This window comes from Rhinatrema bivittatum, chromosome 2 (genome assembly GCF_901001135.1).
Source record: "Rhinatrema bivittatum chromosome 2, aRhiBiv1.1, whole genome shotgun sequence".
NCBI lineage: Eukaryota > Metazoa > Chordata > Amphibia > Gymnophiona > Rhinatrematidae > Rhinatrema > Rhinatrema bivittatum.
Window position 1 is genome coordinate 793,341,403 of NC_042616.1, and position 13,463 is coordinate 793,354,865.

The window sequence follows — 13,463 nt, forward strand, 5'->3', positions numbered from 1 at the left end:
TTGTCGCATAGTGATCATGAATATGTGCCACTGCATCCTTTCAGATGACCTCTGAAGAGATTCTCACTCATACATGGCATGTCAGCGAGTCACTCCTGCACTTCTGGATAGAGATCAGAGGTGCGCAGACAGGCAAGTGTGGGCCTCTACAGAGATTCTCGATACTACCTTGAAAACATCAAAGGTCAACCGGACTCCATGTTTTCCACATTCCAGGCTCTTGGTCACCAGTGACTGGAGGAAGTCTTGCTGCTTCTGAGGAAGCTGCGTGGTCACCTCCTGCGCCTGCTTCAGAATGTCCTGCATATATTGGCTCATGAAGAGTTGGTAGGTCGCTATGTGGGCAATAAGCATGGCACCCTGAAGAATCTTCCTCACAAGAGTATCCATGGCTCTAGGTTCTTGGAGTGCTTGGGCCTTCTTCAGCAGATTCGACCACCACTAACTGGTGGGAAAATTGATGGTCAAATCTGGGAGCCTTCTGGTTGACATGAACTGTGTCTGCTTTCTCATTAATGAAAGTCACTGAGAGGAGGTTCTTCAGCATCCTCCACAGTAACTCCTGAAGGATCTTGTGCACTGGAACTGCCATAATCTCTTAAGAGGAGATGCTGGAGGATATCCAAATTGTGTGTCTAGAATTGTTCTCCAATTTCAAAGTAAATAGGATGACTTCCACCATCAACCTGACAAACCCTGCAAAGAAAAAGAGGTCCTCTGGCAGGTGTTTTCTTTTGTCCAGGAGAGGAGAAGGATTGGAGGGGAGAGCATCTGATGCCTCATCTAAATTATTGGAGCCTCTGCACCCTAGAGCAAATTAACTGACCCACTGCGACTGGCAGTAGCACTCTTTCCCCGGCCAGCAGTTCAGTGACCAGCGTGGCTGGCTGGTGGAACCTGGACCCCGAGGCTATTGGCTCTCTCATGGGAGCTTCCTCCTTCAAGAAACCCAGGACAACCATTGGGTTGGCTAGCACAGACTGATGTCCCTCCAGAGCAAAGACTGTGCTGGCATCATTAATGCTTTCTCCATGGCCATCTGTAAGCATTTCTAATTCCTCCTCAAAAATCACTGATGCAAAGACCAACTGGGAGGCAGGAGGTGTGACCACATCCTCTTTGGAACCGAGAGGAGGATTGATGGCTGACACCAGGACCAGTGAAGGCCATGGTGAACCCTTGGGTAACCTGGAGGATGAGCTCTCCTCCCTTGGGGGTTGCTTTGGGATTTCTTGGACAATGCTAGACATCCCCTTGTACTGATGGGGACTGATGTTGATATTTCTTCGGCTTCCCTCGATGCTCAGCATTGGTTGACACCAGTGCAGAGGTCAAAGACGAGGAGCCAGATGCTTTCTTTGACCAGAAGAAGCTGGGTCATGGCCCATCTCTGGCAACTCTATCAGCCTTTGACATTGAGGGAACCAAAAGCCCCCTCGATGCTGATGATGCGATGTCCATCGATGTGGCTCCATGGTCCTTCAATCTCAATGCCTTCGATGCAGATACTGATGGATCGGTTTTCCGGTGCCCGAACAGATGTTCCATCAAATTCAAGTGGGACTGGTGTATTTTAGGAGTCACCTGTGGAAAAGGGAATACAGTGGAGTGCCTCAAGGATCTGTACTAGGACCAGTGCTTTTCAATAAATTTATAAATGATCTGGAAAGGAATAAGACGCATGAGGTAATTAAATTTGCGAATGATACAAAATTATTCAGAGTAGCTAAATCACAAGCGGATTGTGATAAATTGCAGGAGGACCATGTGAGACTGGAAAATTGGGCATCTAAGGGCAAATGAAATTTAATGTGGATAAGTGCAAGGTGATACATATAGGGAAAAATAACCCATGCTGTAGTTACACAATGTTCGGTTCCATATTAGGTGCTACCACCCAGGAAAGAGATCTAGGTGTCATAGTGGAAAGTACCACCCAGGAAAGATCTAGGCATCATAGTTGATAATACTTTGAAATCATCAGCTCAGTGTGCTGTGGCAGTCAAAAAAGCAAACAGAATGTTAGGAATTATTAGGAAGGGAATGGTGAATAAAATGGAGGATGTCATAATGCCTCTGTATCGCTCCATGGTGAGACCGCACATTGAGTACTAAGTACAATTTTGGTCGCCACATCTCAAGAAAGATAAAGTTGCAATTGAGAAGGTACAAAGAAGGGCAATCAAAATGATAAAGGGGATGGAACTGCTCCCCTATGAGGAAAGACTAAAGAGGTTAAGGCTGTTCAGCCTAGAGAAGAGATGGCTGAGGCGGGATATAATAGAGATCTTTAAAATCAATAGAGGTCTAGAACAGGTAAATGTGAATTGGTTATTTACTCTTTCGGACAATAGAAGGTCTAGGGGGCATTCCATGAAGTTAGCATATAGCACATTTAAAACTAATTGGAGAAAATTCTTTCACTCAACGCACAATTACATTCCGGAATTTGTTGCCACAGGATGTGGTTAGTGCAGTTAGTGTAGCTGGGTTTAAAAAAGGTTTGGATAAGTTCTTGGAGAAGTTCATTACCTGCTATTAATCAAGTTGACTTACAAAATAGCCACTGCTATTACTAGCATCAGTAGCATGGGATATACTTGGCTTTTGGGTGCTTGTTGCCTGGATAAGCTACGGTTGGAGACAGGATGCTGGGCTTGATGGACCCTTGGTCTGACCCAGTATGGCAATTTGTTATGTTCTTACTTGCAGCAACCCTGGATATCATGTAATACACCCAAACAGATGATGCAACTATCATGGGGATATATGATAGACATGATCCTGGTGAATTGGAGGCATCGCTGGAACTCCGAAGATATTTGAAATAAAAAAGATGCTAAATTGAATTCAATGGTTGCTGTGATTGATGGCCAACGGGCACTGCCACTCTGAGAGAATCAACTGCAAAAGGAAACAAAGAAACTATTGAAAAATCTACCTAGGGACAGTATGGGAAACCACAGGACCCAGAGATGAATAGCTGAAAAATCCCATGGGACCTTCAAACAAAGCCAAAAAATCCCAAAGTGAAACTCAGAAAACAGTGGCCACAAGGCTCCCTGGAAAAAAGAAAGACTGAAGGGCCCCCTTGTGGTATAATGCATTCGTGGGCATGTTCAGTGAGGCTCAGTTAAAGTTCTAGAAACTTTGACACAACTTTTCTGTGCTGGGCTCCACTGGAAGATGTCACTATTGTGTGAGGATGCCATCTTGCTTGCAGGTCTATAGGTACCTAACAGCTGCCCAGGGACTCTGAAAAATGCCCCTTGATGCTTAGAGTATCTTAATTTCATCAGTTATACATTTGCTTTTGAAGTTCTTGCTCCTATTTTTGCAATTCTAATGTAACTCAGAGGGTTGAGTGAGAAATCACGGCCTACAAAGGAATGATTAGACATTTTACAGAGCAAGTGTTGGCATGAACAAACACCAGCTGCATACATGTAACTCTGGGAAACCTGTACTCACAGTTTATTCTACCACATACAAAACAGATGTGTTCTGAAAAACTACTGTAAATAAATGTCATTATGAAAACATGCCTTAAACTGTCAAAAGAATAACTTTATCAGAGATGTTAATATAGAAATATATATGTACAGTGCTTTTTACACAAAAATAATATGGTATAAAACAATTAAGATCATAGATTTAACTTGACTTGAATATATTTGAGTTCACAGTGAGAATGCTTCGGCTTATCTTACCTTCCCTGCGGCAATAAGATGTTATTTACCCCTCCCAATTTGACGTTAATCTTCAGGCAAAGATTTGACAGGGTCTGTGGTGTTGTTCTTTGAACATTTTTCATCTGGACACACTGTGTTGCCATCCCTAGCACAGTGTCACCAACACGTTTCACTTCCGCTGTCAGGACAAAAAGGAGGAAGGATGAGCTACAAGGAATCTGGATAATTACAAAGAAATAAGGGTCAAACAAGCAAGCTGCGGGTGATACCTTTTTTACTGGACTAATTCAATACATCTGTGACTAGCTTTCAAGATCTATGCAACCTTCATCAGATCACACAGGTTATCAGTGAAAGTAACTATATACAGAGAAATAATAAATTCTACATCTCCTAATGCAGTATACAGGAGTAGTTTTGTGTTTTCTATTGAATGCCACTATAAAGACTGCATTTGTAAAAATGAAGCAATTTCTTTCACTGATTACAACATCCCAAAGACACAATATAATTGGCTGGAAATATTTTTTTTTAAACAAATATTTAAATACTTACATAAAGGTGTGCTGCATTCATAAAAGTAGCAATGGTGATAAATTAATTTTCAACTTCATTCATATCACAACAACATTTGGTGATACCATGTCTTGCTGTGATCATTCAGGCATTTTTATAGAAATCACTTGGCTTTTGACAGACTGTTTCGTGTTACCAAGATGTTTATAAACAAAACTTACTGTGGCATACCATCTTAATTATCTAAAATATCGACTACACTAAAATAAAGAGAAATGAAGAAAGTATATGAATGCTCTGTGCAAACTGACCATAAACAGGAGTTTTTCCTGGCAAAATCACAACCACCAGCTGTAGCCCAGAGTAGGTATTTTTCAGATGTCTGAACATGGGTTCCACGCTGTCTGCTCCTTGGGCATATTTGCAGAAACATGGCTGGCCCTGGATTGGCATTCCTGCATCTCGAGAAATCTTCCTCAGTTGTTCTGTGAAAGACCTAAAGAAAACATATAACTGAGGCCTATACTTTGCCTAAAAGAGAGACATGTAATCTCAAAAGCACATTTCTAAATTATTCTTCTATCAGTCCAAAACAAGGAAGTGAACCTGCGAAATATAAAAATTAGTTCTTACCTGTTAATTTTCGTTCCTGTAGTACCACGGACCAGTCCAGACCGTGGGTTGAGCCTCCTGTCCAGCAGATGGAGACAGACCAAAACTGAAAGGGTATCTATATCAGGACAGAGCCTACCCTACAACCCTTCAGTATAACCATTGTCAAAGCAGATAAGTATAAAGATAACCAGTAAAAGATCAAGCAAGTAACACGAGAACTCAAGCAAGTAACAAGAGAACTCAAAAAACTTAACAATTGCAAATACTGAATGGACTCTGTGTATGATCGCTCTTGCATAAATATCCATTGTCAAACAGATGCTTCTGGTGCCTCTAATTATAATCACAGATGAAAAACATCCAGTATCCTGCAAAAAGAGGAAAAAAGCTTTCAGCGGATGGCAGGGAAGTACAGGGAAGAGCGTCTGGATTGATCCGTGGACCTACAGGAATGAAAATTAACAGGTAAGAACTAATTTTCCTTTCCCTTTATGTACTCGGATCAATCCAGACCGTGGGATGTACCAAAGCTTCCCTAAACAGGGTGGGACTGAGACAGTCCCGCTCGGAGCACCTGCCGACCGAAGGAACCAAATACTGGCGCCTGTACTTCAAGGTGGTAATGCCGAGCAAATGTATGCAGGGATTTCCACGTAGCTTCCCTGCATAATTCCTGTGGAGAGACCGATTGACTCTCCAGTCAAGAAGTAGCCTAAAAACGCAAGAAATGGGCCTTTAGGCCCTCCGGAACCGCTCAGCCTCGACAGATATAGGCCGAAGAAATTGCTCCCTTCAACCACAGAGCGATCGTAGCCTTAGAAGCCTTGCTGCCCCTATTTGGACCACTCCATAGTACAAAAAGATGATCCGAGACCCTGAAGTCATTTGTAACCTGAAGATAACACATTAAGACGTGCTTCACATCAAGGCAGCGAAGATCACCCCCAACCGCATTCGCTATATCATCAGGAGAGAACGCGGGAAGCTCCACCGACTGATTAATATGAAAAGAAGACACAACCTTAGGCAAGAAGGAAGGCACAGTCTTGAGGTAACCCCTGAATCAGAAAACCAGAGGAAGGGCTCCCAACAGGACAACGCTTGAATCTCAGACACCATTCTGGCGGAGCAGATAGAAACCAGGAAAACCTTCTTGAGCATCAGATCCTTAAGAGTAGACCGGCAGAGAGGTTCGAAAGGTGCCTTGCAGAGAGCCCGAAGGACTAAGTTAAGGGTCCACGAAGGACAAGTGGTACGGATAGGCAGATTCAAATGCTTGGCACCCTTGAGGAAACTGACAACATCCGGATGAGAAGCAACCTCATAACCATCAATATTGCTTAAGAGGGAGCGAGAGCGGACACCTGTACCTGCAGTGAACTGAATGATAGGCCCTTGGAGAGGCCTCTCTGAAGGAAGGAAAGAACCAGGGATACTGGGGCAAAATGCGCCGACACACCAGATTCTACACAGACATTTTCGAAAACCTTCCAAACACTGACATAGGCGAGTGAGGTAGAAGTCTTGCAGGCGCGCAGTAGAGTGGATATAATTTCCTCTTTGTATCCCTTCTTTCTTAGTCTCTGCCATTCAAAAGCCAGGCCGCTAGGCAGAAGCGACCCGCCTGGTCGAAAAATACGGGACCCTGCCCTAGCAGGAGTGGAAGATGGCAGAGGCGAAGAGGACCGTCCATTGCCAGGTTTACCAGATCCGCGAACCACGGCCTGCGGGGCCACTCAGGTGCTACGAGAATGACAGACCCCTGTGAAGTTCTATTCTTCTGATAACCTCTCTCACTAGGGGCCAAGGAGGAAACACATACAGGAAAACTTCGTGAGGCCAGGGAAGGACCAGGGCATCCACTCCTTCCGAGCAATGCTCCCTCCAGTGGCTGAAGAATCGAAGCTATCAGGTCCAGGTGGGGCAGACCCCACCTGCGGACAAGCAGATTCATCGCTCCATCTGATAACGCCCGCTATGTGGGAAACTGCTAAGCAATCTAGGTGTTGCTCCACCTAGGCAAAGAGCTTTCTGGCTTCTAGGGCCACTAGGCGACTCTTGGTGCCCCCCTGTCGATTGATATAGGCCACAGTGGTGGAATTGTCCAAGAGCACTCGCCCCACTTTGTGGCGGATCAGAGGAAGAAAAAACCTTGAGAGCCAGGCGAACCGCTCGGGCCTCCAGCCGATTGATGTGCCAGCGGGATTGGACTGGGGACCAGTAACCCAGGGTAGTCTGGGACTGACAGACTGCTCCCCACCCGGAGAGGCTGGCATCCGTCGTGACTACAATCCACTGCGGGGTCTGTAAGGACATTCCCTTCAGGAGGTGCGCTAGTGATAGCCACCATTGTAGGTCGGTGATGGGAGAGTCGGGGAGTGGGAGTTGTCTGAAACTGTCCAGACACTGGCTTCCAGCGGGATAGCAAAGCTTTCTATAAATGGTCACATATGCGCAAAAGCCCAGGGAACCAGGTCTATAGTGGAAAGTGGGAGAGAGAGAAGGTTGCGTACTTGGTCCATAAGTTTGATCGCCCGCACGTCCGGCAGGAACACCTTGCCAACCCGGGTAGAGAAGCACGCCCCCAGAAACTCCAGGACCTGGGAGAGCTGAAGATTGCTCTTGGAAAAATTGACTACCCACCTGAAGGAGGTGAGGAGAGCAAGGACCCAGTCGACTGCTATCCTGCAGAGAGCCTCCAACTTGGCCCGCACGAGCCAATCATCCAGGTAAGGATGGACTAAGACTCCCTCTTGACGGAGAGCAGCCACCACCACCACCACGACTTTTGTAAAGGTACGTGGCGCGGTGGTGAGGCCGAAGGGTAGCGCTCGAAACTGGAAGTGTTGGCCCAGAATGTTGAAGCGAAAATACTTCTGATGCTCGCGTAGGATCAGGATGTGTAGGTAAGCCTCTGTCAAGTCAAGGGAGGCCAGAAATTCGCCTGAGCGGACTGCCGCAATCACCGCCCTCAGGGTTTCCATTCGAAAAAGGGATATCTGGAGGGCTCGGTTGATTCTCTTGAGGTCCAAAACTGGACGGAAGGAGCTATCCTTTTTGGGAACAACAAAGTAGATGGAATACTAGCTGGCGCCTTGTTCCTCCACCGGGACTGGGACTATGGCTCCTAGTCCCTGGAGCCTGACAAGAGTCTGGCAGACAGCCACCCACTTCCGGTGTCTGCAAGGGGAGACTATGTACAAATCTGGCAGGTCCCGAGCAAACTCTAATGCATAACCTTTCTCTATCACCTCGAGGACCCACTGGTCCAACGTGATTTTGACCCATTCCTCGAGAAACAGGGAAAGACTTCCACCTAAGTTTAGAACGGAGGAATGGGCCGGCCGGATCTCATTGGGAGGAGGGCTTTGCGGTTGGGTGTTGAATGTTGCCATCTCGGAAGGCACGGCAGCCTCGAAAGGAACGAGTCCAGGACTGGGACCTGGAGGTGGGCCCCCTAGGAAAGGAGCCCCGCGCCCTGTTATACCTCTACTGACCTCTGAAACGAGAATGCATAGGGAAAAAAAAAGACCTCATCGGTTTCGGGCGGTCCTCTGGCAGTTTATGGATCTTGTTCTCCCCGAAAGATGTAATAAGCTGTTCCAAGTCTTCTCCAAAAAGCAACTTACCCTTGAAATGTAGTGTGCCCAACTGAGACTTGGAAGAAGAATCCGCCGACCAATTGCACAACCAGAGGAGACATCTGGCTGACACTGCGGAGACCATAGTTTTGGCCTGCACGCAAAGTCATAGAGAGCATCTGCTCCATATGCCACAGCGCCCTCCAGTCGTTCAGCCTGCTCCGCCTCTGCAGACAGGAGGCCCTGGGTGCTGAGCAATTGTTGGACCCACCTAAGACTTGCCCGCTGCATGAGACTGCTGCAGATCGTCGCCTGGACTCCTAAGGCCAGGACTTCGAAGATACACGAGATAAAATTCAAGTTTACGGTCCTGGACATCCTTCAAAGCTGTGGCTCCCACCACCGGAATAGTGGTGTGCTTGGTGACAGCTGATACGGAAGAATCCACCTTGGGAATTTTAAGCATCTCCAGGCAATCCTCGGGAAGAGGATAGAGCTTGTCCATAGCTCTACCCTCTCGGAGCCCTGTCTCAGGAGCCTCCCATTCCCGAAGGAGCAGCAGCTTGTGCATGGGATGGAACAGGAAAGTGTGTGGAGATGCCCTGAATCCCACCAGGACCGGGTCCACGAGAGCTGGCATCACAGCCATAACCATATCCTCCGGAGGAACTTCAATCCCCAGCTCCTGTAGGATGAAGGGAATGAGCGGCTCCAGCTCCTCCCGCTGAAACAAGCAGAGCACTCTGGGATCACCCCCCTCGAGAGGGGGGACCGGCAAGGACAAATCCGCATTCGGATCTTGGTCTGGAGCCGCAGGTGGCTGAGGCGGGTCTGGGGGGAAGGGGACCCCCGGTACCACTCTCTCACGGAGCCTTGCGCATCCGGCACCGCAGGAGCAAGCGGGGTGGGCAACCGCTGGATTTTAGCGGGAGGAGGACCTGGGGGGGGGGGTGTTTCCTCCAATTCTTGCAAGCTAACCAAATAGGATTTGTGCATTAACAGCACAAATTCTGATGAAAAACGTGGCCTGGATTTCCCGGAGGAAGGGGGAGGGGGAAGGAGGGTCGGGGACCTCAGCCGGAGGGGGTACAGAAATCGGGAGGAGAAACAAAAAAATCTGGCTCTTCTCCCTCCTGCAGCCCCGAATCAGGAGCTGCACTGATACTGAAGATGGCTGCCGTTCCCGCAGTTTCCCAAGTCGGGAACAGTCTGGCCACGCGACGAGATGACCTCCCCCGGGTCGCTGGTTGACTCGGCGCCACGGAGGAACCCTCTCCACTCGGTAGGCACTCCGAACAAAGTCCTTTGCAGGAGAGCCGCGAGGCAGACTCCCCGCAGGCTAAACAGAGGTGAGATCACGGCATGACTGATGAAAAAAAAAATCCTAAGGTCACCGGGAAGAGAGCCTAAGCTGATAACTCAAGGGGCAAGCCCCCCTAGGCTCCCCAAGAGCGAGGAGACAGCGCTGTTTCCTGAACTGACAGAGTAACTTCAAATTATTTTTTTTTTAAGAAACAAAAAAAAATAATACTTGCTTGATCTTAGTCAAATAGAGACAGAGAGACCCACACAGAGTAGGGTAAAGTAATAAGGTAAGGGAACCGCAGGGTGAGCTGCCTGCATCTGCTGGAGACAGACAAATACTGAAGGGCTGCAGGGTAGGCTCTGTCCTGATATAGGATACCCTTTCAGTTTTGGTCTGTCTCCATCTGCTGGACAGGAGGCTCAACCCACGGTCTGGACTGATCCAGGTACATACAGGGAACTGGATTTTTAACCTACCTTTTCCAAGTAAGGCTCATTCAGAAGCATACATTTTCCATGCTTTTCCTAATGTACTCTACAGAAAATGACTTCAATCTCAAAGTGGACCAATCTGGTCAAGGCCATGGTGGAAATTCAAGGACCCTGACTGGCCATCAGTCCAAATTTGATCCCGCTCGGTTAACTCTGATGAAAGTTATCGTGCCTACAGAGATGGATTCGATCACTATAAGAGTACTTTTCCAACTCAAGTTGAACAGTGCTCAAAAAGTTAACACAACCTGTTAAACTTCCATACTCAAGTGGTGGCTGCTAAGCAAAACATAATTAGGACTGCAATACTGAAGACAACAAAAGAGCTGTTAACATGAGATTCCACAGGAGGAGGGATCAGTCATGCTTAGCTCTGCAGTACACGGCAGATTTACTAGCCTATCCTGAGATATGCATATCAGTCATAAAAGTAACCAAAGTTCTAAGATCACCTACATGTATCTAATTTGGAATATGGGGAAGGAGGGTTATAAACTCAATTCATAAGAGAATCCTGTCTTTGAAGACGCCTAAAGTAATTTAAAAAAATGTCAGTTATTTCATTGTTGCTGAGGTAGAGTAAGCGCTTCCATAAGAGGCAGGGGAGACGGGATATGCTGGACCCCAATGGATTCAGGAACACAAGAGGAAAAGAAAATTACAAACATTTGCTTAAAAATAAAATTCTGAACATACTTGAGATGAACTTCAGTGCACTGCCGCTGCGGAGCAAAGCAGGCAATTGCCCAGACTTTTATTTCAATTCCAGTATGAAACTGTTTATTCCTCATATCCCAAACTCCTTGAACTGGCGTGGCAATTGCTTTATTCTGAAAATTAAATTAAAAAGTGATCATAAATGTATGGAAATAATCTGCATGCTTCATTTAAACATCACAACTACTTATGGACACAGGAATATATTCTGTGCTCATTAAGGACACAGATTAACCAGAATCTCAGATGTTTGGGGAGTGGGCTCGTGATCTCAGTGCAAAGAGTCAGAATGACAGGGACTATGACTCAATTTTGTGACAAAAATCAATGGAAAATCCATATGGTACGGAAGCCTTACGCTTTTTCATACAGTAAATTGTCTTCGAGCTCCTCTGTGTAAATAGAACTATTTAACCATTTAAGGTCTTCCCAGGAGACACTAAAATGCAACGTTCTGACTCAGGGGTGGCCAACCTATCATGCACCAAAGAGCCATGGAATCAGACTGCACAGTACCAAAAAGCCTCGTGTTTTCGAGAGAGGGGTCCCAATGAGGAACTCTCATCCCCACATCTCTCTCTCAATCCCCCTAAACCCTGTCCCTCACCAGTCTCTTCTTTTTCTCTATCCCCCACCAGCCTCTCTCTTTCTCAATCCCCTCATCCTGTTCCCGTCAGTCTCTTTCCCCTATCCTATTTTACCAGTCTCTCTCTCTCTATCCTGCCACCCTCTCACAAATCCCTCTCAGTTCCCCACCCTGTTCCCTCCAATCTGTCAACCTTCCCACTCTATTTCCTCTAGTTTCTCCTCTATCCCCCGCCCTGTCCCTACCAGTCTCTCTCAATCCCCCCAGCCTCTCCCTGCACAGCTCCAGCATAGTAGCCCCACAATAAGAATGCCAGGGGCTCAACATACCCAACCTAATCCCTCCCAGTCCATCTCTTGTGCTTATTCTATCCCTCTCTTCTCAACTACCCAGTCCCAGTATGTTCTGTCACACCTCTCCCTTCCCCTACCCTATGCCCAGCACCAGTATCTTCTGCGCTGCCTCTTTTTCTTTTCCACCTGTCCCCACCACCTTTCTCTCTCTCTCTCCCCCCCCCCCCTCCATTTCCCTCTAATGCTCTCTCTCCTACCCCCATAGCCGGAACACCTTCTGGATCTCGCACACAAACCTCATCACCCCTCCCGTGTGTGTCTCTCGCAAATTCTCCTCCTTCCCAATCACATCTCCGACTGACTTCTTCATCCTTACCATACATATGGCTCTCATTCTGCTCCCCCCACCCCCCGTCTTAGCTTCTGGCTCTGTTAACCATAGGTATTGAAGGGGGAGAAGAAGGGTTTCTGTCCCCCATCTTAGCCACCACCTGCCCCCACTGCTTCTGGCTCTGTCATTCTCTCTCCCCCGCCTGTGTCTCTCTCTCATACACACCATAATCACTGCCTCTGCCCCCCACCCAGCTTACTTTCACTTACACCCTCACATTCTTGCTTTCTTGTACCCCTCTATTGCCTTTCCCAAATTTTCTTAACACTCCTTAAACCCCTGGTTCTTTCGCATCCCCCCCCCCCCACACACACACACACACTCTATTTCCTCCTTCTCCCATGGCTCTCACCCAACCCCTTATTCCAAGTCCTCTCCTCTGTTTCCTCTACCCTAGCCCTGATCTCATCACACCGGCTGCAGAACGTATGGCGGTGTGGACTTTGGGAAGTCATAGGGGTTCCAGGTCCAATTTGCACGGTTGACTTCAAGGAGATGGGGAGGGAGATAACATTTCCTCTCTTTGCCTCCCCTATAGCTTTCAGCTCCTCCTTGTGCTGTTCCCCAGCAATCAACCCTCTTCTCACTTCTCCCAACATTCACCTATTTTCATGTCACCCCCGCTAGAAGCATTTACCCCATCTTGCATCACTCTTCCCCATCCATTCATAGCACTCACCTCCCCCAATATTCATATCTTTTCATATTCTCTCTCCTCACCAAACCCCCCCAAGCATTCACACCTCTTTTCCCTCACCACAAATTGACCCGACTGGATTTCCAAGTAACTCCCTCTATTTGTTAGCTGAATCCGAAACTCTAGGTAGCGGGTGGGGTGGACAGGACAGGGTGGACCGGAATAGGGAGCTAACTGGCTTTTGTCTTTGCTCTCATGTCAGCTTTAGGCTCAAACTAACCCTCCCCCCAGTTCTGCTGGTTGCAGACTAGAGGGGAGGGGCAGAGCAGGGATGAGCAGAGAAAACCCCCTGTTCCCTGCTCCAGTCCTTCCTCCCCTTTTTACTGCAGCTGGCAGCACCGGGAGAATAGGAAAGAAGGGGCAGGAATATGGAGCAGAGAGGCTCTTTTCTGCTTTGCTGTGTGCGCTTCCTGTTCCAGCCCCAGCCTTCTAAAGGGATGCTCAGTTGCCATGGGAACATGAGGGCAAGAGCCAAATTTTACACATGAAAGAGCCACAGGTTGGCCACCCCTGTTCTAACTATGCCGAAGTTGCCTCAGGAACTGCAGGTGATCTATTCATATACAAGTTTGTATAAA

The 13,463-nt window shown here is 47.4% G+C and overlaps 1 protein-coding gene across 3 annotated transcripts in view; it reads right to left on the minus strand.

Moving 5' to 3' along the window:
- AGO2 (argonaute RISC catalytic component 2) overlaps positions 1-13,463 on the minus strand; it is a 225,163-nt gene that overhangs the window by 72,326 nt on the left and 139,374 nt on the right. For all 3 annotated transcript variants that reach the window (XM_029592084.1, XM_029592085.1, XM_029592086.1), the window contains 3 exons: positions 10,898-11,031; positions 4,520-4,704; positions 3,711-3,870 (listed from right to left, as the gene is read on the minus strand). In XM_029592084.1, the coding sequence (XP_029447944.1) occupies positions 3,711-3,870; positions 4,520-4,704; positions 10,898-11,031 (479 nt within the window). The remainder of the gene's footprint in view (positions 1-3,710; positions 3,871-4,519; positions 4,705-10,897; positions 11,032-13,463) is intronic.